Here is a 14,144-nt window from a genome sequence, read left to right as displayed (position 1 = left end):
ACCCACTTGGGCCAGTAGAAATCAGACCCAGGTCGTGTGTCGTCCCGTGTCCCCCCCCCTCCCCCCCCCCCCCCCCCCCCCGCTGAAGGTGGGATGTTCTGACAGTTACACATCGCCACCTGCTGCTGAATTGTCCCCTTCTTGTCCTTCCAAAGAATCCAGGCTCCTCATGGATGAGGATCAGGACGTGGGGACAGAGGGAGGAAGGTTAGCTGATGTTGATGGGTAGGCCTGGAAGCCGTCTGGAGAATGCACTTCTCCCCGATGGAACTAAGCTGGAAGGTGAATGGGATAGGAAGGGAAGGCTGAAGCAGGTGTTAGCCAGGCAGGAGGGAAAAGGAGCGCAGATACTTCCAGGGACAGATGCTTATGGGAACTGAAGAGTTCTCTGCCTCGGCCCCCAGCCCCGGGGACCCTGACCACTAAAGAGTCGTTACAGAATCCAGGCATCCCTTCTCCTCCCTGTCCCCACCCCATGAAACCTGAAACAGACTTGGCAGGAATCTGGCTTTATTTCCGGCTAAGTTTGTATATGCTGTAACACTGACACCGAGGTGGGGGTGGGGGGGTACAGGCTCCCCTGAGTTCCCAATGTCCCCATTCCACCCCTCTCCCCATAATGGGGATTCCCTCATTGTAAGAGCCTGGGGGAGGCTCTTTGGTTATCTTTAAATAGAGAAAAACCTCCCTGTGGAGCCCGGGCTGGCTCAGCCCAGGGGGTGGGGGAGGGATCGGGAGGCTGGGCCCAAGGGTAAGGGGGAACATGCTATATACATTATTCACAGACTGTACCCAGGTCACTTCCAAGAGTAAAAGTGAAATACTACAAGTGAGACCCAGTCAGAGGCAGGGGTGTGAGGATGTGTGAGAGAGGAAGGGGCGTGGGAGGCAGGGCCTGGCTCCAGCTGAGACCAGGAACACCATCAGTCTTATAAGGTGCAGATTAAAAACAACACACAGGACACCCCTGGGAGCCCGGCAGACCCTATCACCCTTCCCATCCTTGATCCTCGCCCAAGCCCAGGCCCCAGCTCCAGCAGCTCTCTTGTCTTTTGTTCCCTTCTTCCTTGTCTTCCTTTTCCAGAGGGAAAGCCCTGGAGGGTCTGTGGCACTCCTGGGGTGGGGGGCACTGGGATGCCCTGGCTTGAGGACAGAGGCACAGTGCAATGCTCTGGAACTGGGGGCAGACCCTTAGAGGACTTCTGGGGAGAGGAGAGAAAGGGGATGTAAGCTACAGGGACATCTGACAACTTTTGAGTCACCCACGGCATTTGGAAGAGCATTCTGGGATAGAACTGGGGGTGGGGAAGTGCTGGGGAATGGACTACTGAGTCTGTGCCAATGTGTGTGTGTGGGAATCTGGAGGAGCTGGAGGAAGAAGGGAGGGGCACTCAGGAGGAAATTGGGGGAGAAAGGGTGGGCCAGGGATAGGGAATTATTCAGAAGGGACAGCTACAGGAAGGAGTTGGTGGGGAGTTGGTGGGGAAACATAGAGAGGACTGTCAAGGAAGGGAGAGGGATTCAGGAGGGAAGTGTAACTAAGATTGAGGGGGAGGGGAGACAGGAAAGATTCTGGAGAGCAGAGGTAAGGGGGGATTCTTGGGTCAGGGAAACTGAGTCACTGAGTCTTTTAATTCTTTTGGAATGACTCATGATCAATTCCACATACATCAATTCCATTCCACATCAGGATAGGATGAATGGAAGAGGGGGCCAGTCATAGGGATTCATGGGAGAGGGCTAGGAAGGCAATGGGGTGATAAGGGAGCAAGGTGCTAAATGCTAGTACCTGTGACCTGGGGAGGCTGCACCACAGTTTTCTTGAGGAAGGCCTCAGCCTCAGCAAAAGGCAGCAGAGACTCCCCAGTCCTGCTGAGGGGGCTTCCCTTTTCTCCAGGGGTCCCCTTGGGGGAGAAGCCATTCTCCTGGTGCACAGCAGCGGGTTGCAGGCCATTCACCAGTGGCCCTGCCTCTTTCCCCTGCAGGCTGTAGGTGAAGAGTGGGGAACAATCTGACCCCTGATTCCTTGGCCCTCCAGGGTGTCCCTCCAACCCTGAAGCAGCCTGGGTGCCCCCACAAACCTATAGTTGACTCTCCCCAAGGTTTCAGTAACCCCAGAGCAGGGGGGAGGAGTCCTGTTCCCCTTCCCTCTGCTCCCTCCCCTCTTTGGTGTATGAGGAGGGGGAGTGACTCTAATTCAAGGGTGTTATACCTCCACTGAGGCTCCTGAGGAGGCTGTCCCTCTCTTGGCAGAATCTCCTTTTCCAGGCCCTTGGCCAGGGGCTCAGACACCTTCTCAGGCTCTGCAAGGAAGAATCCCCAGAGGGGGCAGGGGCTTCAGTGGAAAGTCCCTCCCACAAAGGAAGGGGAAGTAGCTCGGTGGAAAGGACAGAAGTTTAATGAGAGGAGGCCTTAGTTGGAAAAGGCCATCAATGGAGGGGAAGGGCTTTAGTGGGGAGGGAAGAGAAGGCATCAAACGAGGGGAAAGACAGCAATGGAGAGGGGGAGGATTCAGTGGGGAGGGAGCCTCAGTGTGGGAAGAAGTCCCTGAGCCCTCCCCCACCTCACCTGGTTCCCTGCCCAGCACTCCCCACCCATGGGGAGGGCCCCCAGTACCTGGGCTCGAGTGGTCTGCTTTGGCCTCCTTCCCATTGAGAATCTTCCTATCCACCTTCTAGTGGGGTAGGGGAAAGGGGGGGGGTCAGAATGGTGAGGGACCCAGACGACACCCTCAGCTCCAAGGGAAGCCCCCTCCTTTAAGAAAATCAGCCCCACCCCCTCCCACAGGCCCCGAGGATACCTCCCCACCCCCTCCATCCGGGCATCCAGACCTTGGACTCAGCAGCCTCGGACTTCCGAGTCCTCTTCATAATCTCCTCTAGCCGCTGTAGCCCAAGGAAACAGCCACCGATTAATTATAACGATAACAACAATTAGGGCAGACACTTATGTAGCCTTTTACGATGTGAAAAGCCCTTAAAACTCATTCGAGCCTCGAGCCAACCCTGGCAGGCCCATACTTTGGGGATTACCGTGTTCTCATGCCGATCTTAACAGCTGAGAAAACTGAGGCTCAGAGTGGTCACTATACCAGAGCAGGGCCTCATAGCTAGTGAGTATTCGAGGTAGGGCTCGAACCCCGGCTCTGAGATCGCGGCTCCAAGTCCAGCAGGCCAGTCACAAGAAAGGTGCCCTGGCTTGGATAGCCCGGCCCCCACCCTGTAGGAAGAGGGGCACCCCCCCCCAAGCTTCCAGGCACAGACCCTCCCCCCCCCCACCCCCATCCACACCTTCTTTCTCTCCAAACGCTCCTGCTCCTCACGCTGAAAATGTTTCTCCCGCTCCAGCCGCTGCCTCTCCGCCTCTTCCCGGGACCTCGCCTCGGCCTCCTCCTTCTGCCAAGGGTACCTCCAGTGAGGGCTGGCCGCAGGGGCTTCCATCCCCGGCCACGCCTCTAGCCACCGCCACAGGTCCCGTAGCTCTTGCCTCCCGCCGCCCCACCCCCCAACCTTGACCGAGCCCCTCGCCAGACGCCAAGCGCACCGCCCGCGCACCTGCTTCTGCAGCCTCTCCTGCTCCTCCAGTTCAGCCTGGGCCTTCTCCCGGGCCTCCTGCTCTTCCCGCTGTTGCCTCTCCTCCTCCCGCCGTCGGGCTGCGGCCTCTCGCTCAGCCCTGGCCTCGGCCTCCCGGGCCAGCTGCTCCTCTCTCAGCCTCCTGGGGGAGGACAGGACAGCTGGGAACTCAGCGCCAGGCTTTCCCCACACCCCTTTGGGAGACCTTACTTTATGGGAAAGGGGGGCAGCGCAGGTGCGCCTCAGAGGTGGAAACACCACATAAGAACCTCAGAATTCCCCCCAACAAATCATCTCCCCGGCTCTGATTGAAGATCTCCAATGTGGGGAACTCAATCCTCCTTCCTGAAACAGTCCATGACACTATTCCCGGATTCTCCCCTCCTTCTCTCTCCCCTTTTTTCATACTGGGCCAAGTCGATCTCTGTGCCCTTCCTCCCACTGCTTGGAGCAGAACCCCTCATCACATGACAACCCTTCAGCCCCTCTACTGCTACTCTGTACTCCCTCGGGTCTTTTTTCTCTAAAATAAACATCCCTAGTTCCTTGCTTGTAAGACTGGTTCCAAGTCTCTTCAGCATCCTGTGGGGCATTTGATGGGTGAAGCTCAGAAGATCATTGAACAAAGTAGGCATTTTGTTGTTGTTTGGTCATGGCTGACTCTTTGTGTCCCCATTTTGGGTTTTTCTTGGCATAGATACTGGAGTCCTTCACCATTTCCTTCTCCAGCTCTTTTTTTTTTTTTTTTTTTTGGTGAGGCAATTGAGGTTAAGTGACTTTCCCTGGGTCACACAGCTAGTAAAGTATCTGAGACTGGATTTGAACTCACTAAGATGAGTTTTCCTGATTTGAAGCCCAGTGCTCTAATCACTGTGCCCCCTCACATGTGCATAAAAGACATTTAGCTGGCAGATCATCTTTATAAGTGGATTTTTCTCTATTGAGTCGAAATCTTGTTTGTAATCAAACAATGAACATAGAGGGATATTCTATTTTTTACATTTCGGTAAAACTATGTGACTAAGAAGATGTGGAGAATCATCTTTGAAAGGCTATTTCATATTTGCATCAAGGATACCCCCTTCCTTCATACATAAACCCATAAACATTGTGGAAAGATGACAAAGTATGCAACTGGATCAAAAGTGACCAATCTTTTAAGTTGGTTTTTTTTTTAAATAAAAAACCCCAACCCTATAGGTTGGCTACAATTCCAAGAGACCATTAAAGATCATATAATATGGGAATAGATTTGGCAGGGTATAGGTGAAAAAGACCCTTGGGGACGGAGATGAGCAGAAGGGGGTGAAAACCAGTGAGATTTCTATATCTATGTATACATATAGATAGGTATAGATATACACACACTGACTACACACTGAGTGTGTGTGAGTGGGGCAGTTGAGATCTCCCCTTTCCTCTTGCTGAGTTCATATGTTGGGTATTGTATTTTCGGAGGCTCCATTGCTCCTCTTAACACCTGGCTTAGGACTTGACAACAGTCCTAAGTGATTGTCTGCAGATCCTGGCTCTCTCAGCATTCAGGTAGTTTCCAGCAATAGTAACAGCGTCACATCAGAATGCACCACCTCTGTTCATCTGTGGGAATTCTTTGACACTTGCCCCTGGTCTCAAAAAGCATGAGAGGCTCTAATATAATAACTTTGCCAAAGACCCAAGGACTTGAAGCCTTAAGTCACCTGAAAGGCTGGGAGCTGAGAGCATGGGAGGAGGTGACCATGTTTGATGTATCTTATACCATTTGTCATTTGAGCCTTTCTGAATACCATGGTGTTTTCTATTTCAAGTCAATGCATCTCCCTGTACTGTGAGGTCATATAGGAGAAATACCAGTCTCTAAAAGGTGGGGGACAGGAGGGAAAGTGGTAGGGGCTGGAGCTGACAGGTCCTCCTCCTTGGCAGATAAGCATGTGGGGATAGAAGAGACCTTTTCAAATCTTATGATTATAGGTTCATTCCTGAGAGCTGGAAGGGACTTCGGAGGCAATCCATTCCAACCTGGTTGGATGGGAGACTGAGGCCTAGAGCTTAAAAGACTTGCCCAAGGTCAAACAGTTGGACCCAGGAACTGAACCTGGGTCCTACTGACTCTAAAACTAACATTCTCTCCACTGCATCCACTGCCTCCCAAACTATCAGCTTTGAGTGGATGCCAACCCTGTTCTGCCATGAATCAAGTGATAGCTTTTTGTTGGGTGTGGTGGGGGAATTGGAGAGTCTGGGTGCTATGCAATACCATCCCAGTGCGTATTCGGTCTTTTTGAATATTCCCCTCTGAAATATCTTGAAAACCAGTCCCTGAATACCTTTAAACTTGGATCCCATTCAGCACAGTTATACTCCCTGGCAGCTTCTTTTCCAAACTTCAGTTTCTTGAATGTCATTGCCACTGCCTCATATAGCACAGCAGGTAATGAGCTGTTCAAGTTCAAATTTGTTCCTATCGTCACTGGTGATTTGAATAGATTCCTCAAGAAATGTTTTTCCTTTTCATTTTGGTTTCTTATAAGTGCTTTTAGTTGGGTTTTATGCTGAGATTTTTGCAAGTTTGTTTGATGAGGAGATAACGACTCAAAATCTTCTGTCATCCTGAATATATCTCCCTCATTTCCTTGGAGAGGTGGGGGATTATGTGTGCAGGATGTTGCAATACTGTCAGACAAGCTTGATATATTGGTTGGTTGGCTGATTTTTCTGACCTATGTTTTGTTGTTGTTACAAGGGAAGGTTCATGGGGTGGGAAGAAGGGTCTACCCAGAAATGACTTTGATGTAAACATGAAAAAGCATCAATAAGATTTTTTTTAAAAAAGAGATATCATCTATTCTCTATAATGCTTTCCTTATACTCTAGACAGGATTTTTCACTGGCTGCCATTTATCCCTGCATGGTGAAGGAAAGGTTTGCTGGTGGGGGTATTTTCTGGGCTCTTTTATGCTCCACTTTTTTGTAATTAATTTCCAACTGGCTAAATTTCACTGAGATAGATGGCAATAATCAGAATCAATATCTTTGCTTTTATCCTTTTCCTATTGTTCTAGATCAAGCTTATTTTTAAAAGGTCACATTGTAGTTGTTATAAACTACAGGCAGCATCTTTTTTTCTCCTAATTTGATGTTAATTTTTTTATAAGGTCTTTTTTTTAGTGAGGCAATTGGGGTTAAGTGACTTGCCCAGGGTCACACAGCTAGTAAGAGTTAAGTGTCTGAGGCTGGATTTGAACTCAGGTCCTCCTGACTCCAGGGCCTGTGCTCTATCCACTATGCCACCTAGCTGCCCCATTTGATGTTAATTTTGACTTTTGCTCTTTGCATTTAATGATCTGACTTCAGAAAGACAACTATTTCCAAAATGATGTGGGGCATCAAAGTGGTACAGTGGAAAGAGTACTGGACCTGGAGTTGGGAAGACCTGAGTTCAATTTTAGCCTCAGACACTTACTAGCTATGTGACCCTAAGTAAGTCATTTAACCTCTGTTTGCTTCAGTTTCCCTACCTGTAAAGTGGGGATAATAATAGCAGCTAGCTTCCAGGGTTATTGTGAGGATTAAATGAGGTAATAATTGTAAAGTGCTTAGCATAGTGTCTGGCACATAGTAAGCACTAAATAAATGTTAGCCGTTATTATTATTGTTATTATTATTACCACCACACTGATAAACAGTACTCTCTTGTCTGTTAGAATGTAGCTAATTTATTGTTTTGTCTCCTTTCTTTTTCTTTTGTTGGTAATGCTGTTTGGTATGCACCATGTCCGTATCTTGAGGAAAACATGCATTATATACAGTCATGTGGCCTCTGAATCATCTACTTCCCTCTGGTCTCTTTCATTCTTAATTAGGAACCATGCTGTTCAATGTATTATTTACTGCCTTCTCCTGTTCCATCTTTGCCTTGAAATCATCAGACATAAAGGTATTAGTTGTCTTGGTTTGGAGGGTCCTGCTAACGTCTTCCTAGAATTTCTTTATTTCATCCATGGCAAGCACAGGTATTGATATATAAGCTATGGACATTAACACATAAGAATCATGGTGTTCCCTTTGCCGGTGCTCATCACAAACACTATAAGGCAAGGTGACCAAGTGCTTTATGGGAGGATTTTCTTGTTGACCTTGGGTGAAGGAGAGAAGCAGCAGCAGCCACATACCCTCCATTACCCTCTCCTCTTCAAGGAAAGCGTGTGAGGTATTCTGTCGTTAAGCTGAAACTTTTGCTTCATGCCTTCCACAGCAGCAAAAATGCCATTTCACTTGTGGTTTAGTTCTTCTAGCAGGGCATCAGTACGAATGATTCTTGCCACCCTTGGTCACACATTTTCCACCACTGCCATCATGACTGTGAGAGCAGGACTGAAGGTATGAGGGCTACTCGGAATTTTTGCTTCTTGGGTCCCCCATGGCCAAAGAAGTTATCCTCTAGTAGTTAGCCTACTGGTGAATTCAGCTGGGTTGGTCTCAGGAACAATAGGGAGGGATTTCAGAGGTCTTCTAAGCCAACTCTCCCTACCCCCATTTTACAGATGAAGAAACTGAAGGCCAGGGAGGTTGTGGCTTGCTGAAGGTCTTCTTCAGGTAACAAATGTCAGAGGCAGGGTTTGAACCCAAGTCTTCTGACCCCAGAGCTAGTGCTCTTTTCACTGAACCACACTGTCCTGATGTCCAGATGATAAGACATAACCTATCCCTGAACCATACTCCAGGCTTCTCCAGGCTCATAGGACACAAGAGGGCTTTCACTCTGCTAAAAATGCCTTGGAGAACTACATGGGTGTCATTTCCCAGCCTTAAGGATGCCCTTGGGCAGTACTTCTGGGGAATCTGTTGATGGCCTTAAAATGGAGTATTCTTATCAGGCACAGGACAACCTTACTGTTGCTTTCTTCATTCTGGGCATGCTGGTGCTATTAAAGCAGTCTAACATTACATTTGCCTTTTTGTGTGCTACTACCAACCCATCTTGAGCTTGCAATCAGTCCACTAAGACCCCCAGCTTATTCTCTAGCTTGAACAGTCATGCCCTCACAGAGGCTGAGTGAATGCTATTAATTTTTAAAATCCATGTGTTCGACTTTACATTTATTCCTATTAATTTCATCTTAACAGCTCTAGCCCATCTTTTTAGCCTGTAGTGATTTGGGGGGAACTTTCATACGGAATGTTAGCCATCCCTTCTGGGCTTGGGTAAATGTGTTCATCAAATTTCTAGACATCTATACCTTCATTAAAATTGGTGATAGGGGGGCAGCTAGGTGGTACAGTGGATAGAGCACTGGCCCTGGAATCAGGAGGACCTGAGTTCAAAGCCGGCCTCAGACACTTAACACTTATAAGCTGTGTGACCTTGGGCAAGTCACTTAACCCCAATTGCCTCAGCAAAAAAAAAAAAAAAAAAAAGATAAGTTTTGGGGCGGCTAGGTGGCGTAGTGGATAGAGCTCCGGCCCTGGAGTCAGGAGTACCTGAGTTCAAATCCGGCCTCAGACACTTAACACTTACTAGCTGTGTGACCCTGGGCAAGTCACTTAACCCCAATTGCCTCACTAAAAAAAAAAAAATTGGTGATAGGGGCAGCTAGGTGGCACAGTGGATAAAGAACCGGCCCTGGATTCAGGAGGACCTGAGTTCAAATCCGGCCTCAGACACTTGACACTTACTAGCTGTGTGACCCTGGGCAAGTCACTTAACCCCCATTGCCCCACCAAAAAAAAAAAATTGGTGATAAAGATGTTGAGCAAAATAAAGCAGGGATGGAACCCTGAAGTCACTAGAGACCTACTTCTCAGTTCAGCCTGGGCTTTTTCTGCACCTCCCCCACCCCCACCTCCAGCATCCAGAAGACCATGAAGTATGTGTGGGTCCATTTTGTCAGATTCTGATAAGGGCAAGTGCCTGTGTTTGAACAGTCTTTAGAGGATTGAGTGGCTGAGGGAAATGTGGTGCCAAGGGTACCCTTGAGATGTGGTGCACTGCTACCCTTGAAGGAGAGGGAATATGGGGATATTTTTGCCCCTTCCCAGGCAGTCCTGGCCTTTGTGCTCCCCAAGGAAAGCCCCCACTTTCACACTCACTTGTCCCGTTCCTCCTGCTCCCGCCGCTCTTGTTCCTCCCGCTCTCGCTGCTCTCGGGCTTGGCGTCGTTTCTCAGCCAGCAGCCGAGTGGCCTCTTCTGGGTCTGTGGTACCCGCCGTGGGTTTGCCAGAGGGTGGAGGGGGAGCTGGGACTGGGGGCAAAGCTGGGACGGCAGTACCTGGAGAGAAGCCCAGAGCCAGCTGTAAGGAATACATGCCTTGGTACTCACCCTGGCCTCTGTTTGCCCCACTGACCTGTTTCCTAATGTAAGGTATCATCTTTTCTGCTTCTACCAGCTCCCATCCATCCCCACACCAGATGCTAAAGCCCCCAAACCAGATGGAAATAGGGTGATCCACCTCCTTCCCCATAGCCCCATGAACATGGAGAACAGAGACCTGAAGGAAGCACTGGACAGGAACCCAACCTGCTGTCCTGTCTCCCTCTAAGAGCAGGGCCATCAGTATCCCCTGTTGGACCTGGCAGTCCCTGAGAGCAGAGGTCACAAATCTCCAGAGGCTTCTTCCCCCCAGGGCAGGGTTTGCTCTCCCCCTTCTACCTCAGGGTTCCCTGAGGAGCCCTTTGCCCACCTGAGGGTGGCTCCCCAGGAGCCCTAGCTGGCTCTGCTCTGGGCAGCTCCTTGGCCGGCTGGGGGGCGGCTGGTGACGGTGATGCTTCGGCAGCTGACGCCTTCTCTTTGTTCTTCTCTTCTCGCCCAGCCTGGCCAGGGCTCTCTTGGGTCTCCTCCTTTCTCCGTACCCGCCCCTTGGAAGTGGCTGTGGTGCCTCGTGGGGAAGGTGGCTTGGGGGGCAGGCCAGGTCCTGGGCCTGGACTGGGGCAGGGGGAGGCTGGCCGGTGCCGAGGTGTGGAGGGAGAAGAGGGTCGAGTCTTAGACTTGGGGCTGTGGGAAGAAGAGTGACATCTTAGAATGACTTAGAATGAGCCCCAGGTTCTTTCCATCCCCTCTGCCCCACCCAGAGCAGGTGCCACACACCTGAGTTCTGTGGCAGGCAAGAGGCGGGTTCGAGGAGCGGGCAGAGACTGGCGCTTCTTGAGGCTTCGCTCCCGCGCCAGGGCACTCTTCTCTTTCTCATTCTCTCGGTCTTTGTCCTTCTTGTCCTTTTTCTTTTGTGCCTGAAGAGCCCAGGGTAGGAATCCCCATGAAAAAGTCCATCAGTCAGCAATGGCTCCCCCCTGTACTCTCACCTCTGGTCACTTGATGACCCCAGTTTGCATCCCCTGGGCATATCAGGGGTCAAAATGGCACTCACTGGGGAGGCTTCAGGCCGGCGTCGAGGGGTGGCAGGGCTGCTGCCTGCGGCCTTCCTGCGCTCAGCAGCTGCACATCGGTGGAGGCTCCTAGGGGTGCTGCAGGGAGTCAGGGGGCTGGCCGAGGCAGATCGAGGGCACATGGGGACCACTAGGGAGGAACACAGTGGACTTAGGATGGAGGACACAATGACCTTCAAAAAAGCTCTGACCTTTACTGGCCAAGTGACTTTGGACAAGTCACCACCTCTGTGGGTCTCAGATATGAAATAATGATGATGATACTTGGACTTCCTCCTTGCCAAGGCTGCTGTAAGGCAAGGGCTTGGCTAGAAGGGGCTGAATGATAGCTACTAGAGATATAGTATGCTCTGCTTGTCCCCAGGCACAGGGGCTTCCCCAATGCCTATGCCCACTCCCCTCCTATCCCTGCCCTCTGGATGGGTAGGTCTTTCCCACCTTGAGGCTTTGTTGTTTCCCAGCTCCCCTCCCCTTCCAGGAAGCTACAGCATGTTCCCCTACCCTGGTCCTTGCCATTCCCTGGCAGGGTGACAGCACTTCTGCTCCGGGCCAGGAAGGACAGTGTGGGGGTCATCAATCGGTCCACTATGCTGCTCTCCCAAGGACTCAGCTGGAGGCTCCGATCTGGGGTGGTAGGGGTGGGGGCAAGAAAGCAGAAATGGTTACCTCCTGACTAGATCCCTAGATAGATACAGCCATGGGGGAGGCCTCGAGATCCAACCAGGCACACGACAACCACACATGGACATGCCCAAGGACTCACACACAGCTCTCCACAGACACACACACACACACACACACACACACACACACACACACACACACACACAAGGACCAATCCCCAATATGTTTCCTCCCTCCCCTAGCCTCACATGCATCATTTCTTCTGCCCTTGCCTGATGGGCAGCCACTCCCCAGGAATATGACAAGCCCTGTCTCACTCAATATTGACCTTGGCTCACACCAACAGTTTTGGAGAAGGCTAACATTGCTCTTGACCTCTCCCCTGACACAGACAAAAGGGGGGACCCTGGCCTGTTGATACAGGACCCAGGAGGGGAAACCAGGGCCAATCATCCAGAGGCACTGCCCTCTGCTCCTAGGAAGGGAGGGATCACCCAGTCCCGGTTCCAGGCTCATTCTGGGCATGGCCACCATTGCCCTCAAGAGGTCCCACTCAGAAAAAGTTCTCCCCTTCCAGGTGAAGTGGCTTCTTGCCCTGAGTGAAGCCTTAGATCTGGAGGTGTCCCCATGCCCTGCCCTGCCCAGCTGCCCCTGCTGCCTCTCCCTGTCCCTCAGCTGCTCTATCTATTTTTACCCCTTCTCAGTCAGGTGGGGCCTAGCAGCAGCTGATTTGGTTGCCAGGCAATCGAGCAATCAAATAAAGGCTGAAGGAGCTTATAAATAACTCCCCTACCACCTCCAAAAACCTCCTCAATCCACCACTTCACAGGTTGGCATGTGGGCATGGTGCTATCTGAGAGTGAAGGCAGTGCCACCCTTCTGGCTACATAGCCAGATTCTTCTCTCTGCTGCTTCTTTGGGAGAGGAGCTACCGTGGGGCCAAGGCTTGTATCCTTAGCACCACCCCATACCAAATGTCCCTCTAACCCCCTGGTCCAGGAGGGGTACTGCAGAGAGAGGTGATACCCAGAGACCATACTCCAGCAGATGGTGAATTTGCTCCTGCCCCAAGCCCCTCCATCTCCTTCTTGGTCCATGGGAGAGTGTATGCCCCTCCCACTGCTTGGCTCGGGCCCTGTGTCCCTGCCTGAGAAGGGGGTTGGCAGTCTCTCGGGCTCTGGCAGTCCCAGCTTAGGGCTGTATCCTGAAGCTGGGGGCACAGCCTTCTGCCTGTCCTGCTCCTCCAGCCCTTGACACACAGCTTGCTTCTCAGTAACTACGGCCTCCTGATGGCCATGGAGTCTTGAATGCTAGGGATAGAGGCAGGCCCAAAGGCTCAGGACGCTTCCCCAAGTTACACAACTACAGAAGCTCAGAACCAGACAGGACTATAGGGGTCATCTAGTCTGACCCCTGGCCCTACGTGAATCCTTCTTGACAAGTGGCTTGGCCTCAGATAGGGCCAGGGCCTAGGCTTGGATTGGGAAGATGTCCTAAGGCTGGGGTTGCCTCTGGGCAAAGGCAGACTGGGCCAGGCTGGGTGGGCCTCTTACTTCTACTGGGGGAGTTCCAGAGCGTGGCAGAGGACTTTGAGAGACGCTTGTTGATTATAGAGTCCACGTGTTTAGGCAGGTTTACTGCCGACATAGAGCACCTGCTTCCACCTGGAGGGGAAAAGACAAGGGCATTAGAGCCAAGGGCCAGGGGAGGGGAGGGCCAGGCCTGGGGCTGGGAAGCCAGGGGCGCCCAATAGGGCCTTCCATGCAGGGTGCTCTTTCAAGCAGGTTCAAGAGGAAAGGGAGAGGGAGGGAGGGAGGAGCAGGAGAAGAAGGGAGGGGGAAGGGCCGGAAGGGACATGGGGTAGATTCAGCCCCAGGAGGGGAGACAACCGCTTGGTCAGGGAAGGGGCCAGGCTAGGGAAAGGGACACGCTTCTAAGGGGGCTGGTGGCCAGTGGCCACAGCCTGTGGTCTTCTTTCCCAGGGAGGACTAGTGAGACTAGATCTTGCTCTGGCCAAAGATGGCCTTAATGGCTGACACAGCCCCCTCCTCCAGGCTGTGCCCACCCCTGCCACTAAGGCCGTCATAAATGCTCACACCCCTGACATCTCTGCGGCCCTCATAGCACTTTTCAGAGCCCCCAGTTTCCACATTCTGAATCTGAGCTGACACCCTCGGCCCTGCTGACCCTTCATCTAGACATCTACACATAGATACACAGAAACAGAGAGAAACATACACATACATAGAATCAGGATTTGGAGTGATGAGGACCTCAGGAATCACCTAGTCCAAGGGCTTCTTGACCCTTTTTGTGCATCTTGGACCCCTTTGGTGAAGCCTAAGGACCTCTTTCTTTTCAGGACCATGCTTTTAAATAACCAAAGGAAATGCTAAATTTCATTTAGAAGTTACTGAAAATAAAAGATGTATTTTTTCCCCATCCAAATTTAGAAATTCCTTAAAATTAATCTATGAAACTATAGGGGGTCTGTGGACCTCAGGTTAAGAAATCCCAATTTAGTCCAAGCCCATCATTTTACAGATGGGGAAACTGAGTTGGGAGAGG

At 51.3% G+C, this 14,144-nt stretch overlaps 1 protein-coding gene across 3 annotated transcripts in view; it reads right to left on the bottom strand.

Moving 5' to 3' along the window:
• Positions 1 to 493: 493 nt before the first annotated feature.
• The window catches only part of MAP7D1 (MAP7 domain containing 1), a 31,065-nt gene continuing 17,414 nt past the window's right edge, over positions 494 to 14,144 (bottom strand). For 2 of the 3 annotated variants that reach the window (XM_043992991.1, XM_043992992.1), the window contains 13 exons: positions 13,130 to 13,240; positions 11,454 to 11,576; positions 10,934 to 11,082; positions 10,657 to 10,796; positions 10,253 to 10,563; positions 9,663 to 9,840; positions 3,555 to 3,714; positions 3,291 to 3,395; positions 2,832 to 2,885; positions 2,617 to 2,674; positions 2,213 to 2,303; positions 1,790 to 1,986; positions 494 to 1,202 (listed from right to left, as the gene is read on the bottom strand). In XM_043992991.1, the coding sequence (XP_043848926.1) occupies positions 1,192 to 1,202; positions 1,790 to 1,986; positions 2,213 to 2,303; positions 2,617 to 2,674; positions 2,832 to 2,885; positions 3,291 to 3,395; positions 3,555 to 3,714; positions 9,663 to 9,840; positions 10,253 to 10,563; positions 10,657 to 10,796; positions 10,934 to 11,082; positions 11,454 to 11,576; positions 13,130 to 13,240 (1,688 nt within the window). In that variant the 3' untranslated portion in view covers positions 494 to 1,191. The remainder of the gene's footprint in view (positions 1,203 to 1,789; positions 1,987 to 2,212; positions 2,304 to 2,616; positions 2,675 to 2,831; positions 2,886 to 3,290; positions 3,396 to 3,554; positions 3,715 to 9,662; positions 9,841 to 10,252; positions 10,564 to 10,656; positions 10,797 to 10,933; positions 11,083 to 11,453; positions 11,577 to 13,129; positions 13,241 to 14,144) is intronic. The other variant, XM_043992993.1, reaches the window with a different exon arrangement.

Source organism: Dromiciops gliroides, chromosome 3 (assembly GCF_019393635.1).
Source record: "Dromiciops gliroides isolate mDroGli1 chromosome 3, mDroGli1.pri, whole genome shotgun sequence".
Taxonomy (NCBI): Eukaryota; Metazoa; Chordata; class Mammalia; order Microbiotheria; family Microbiotheriidae; genus Dromiciops; species Dromiciops gliroides.
Note: the sequence above shows the minus strand (reverse complement) of the source record. Positions and strands in the feature narration are given on the sequence as shown.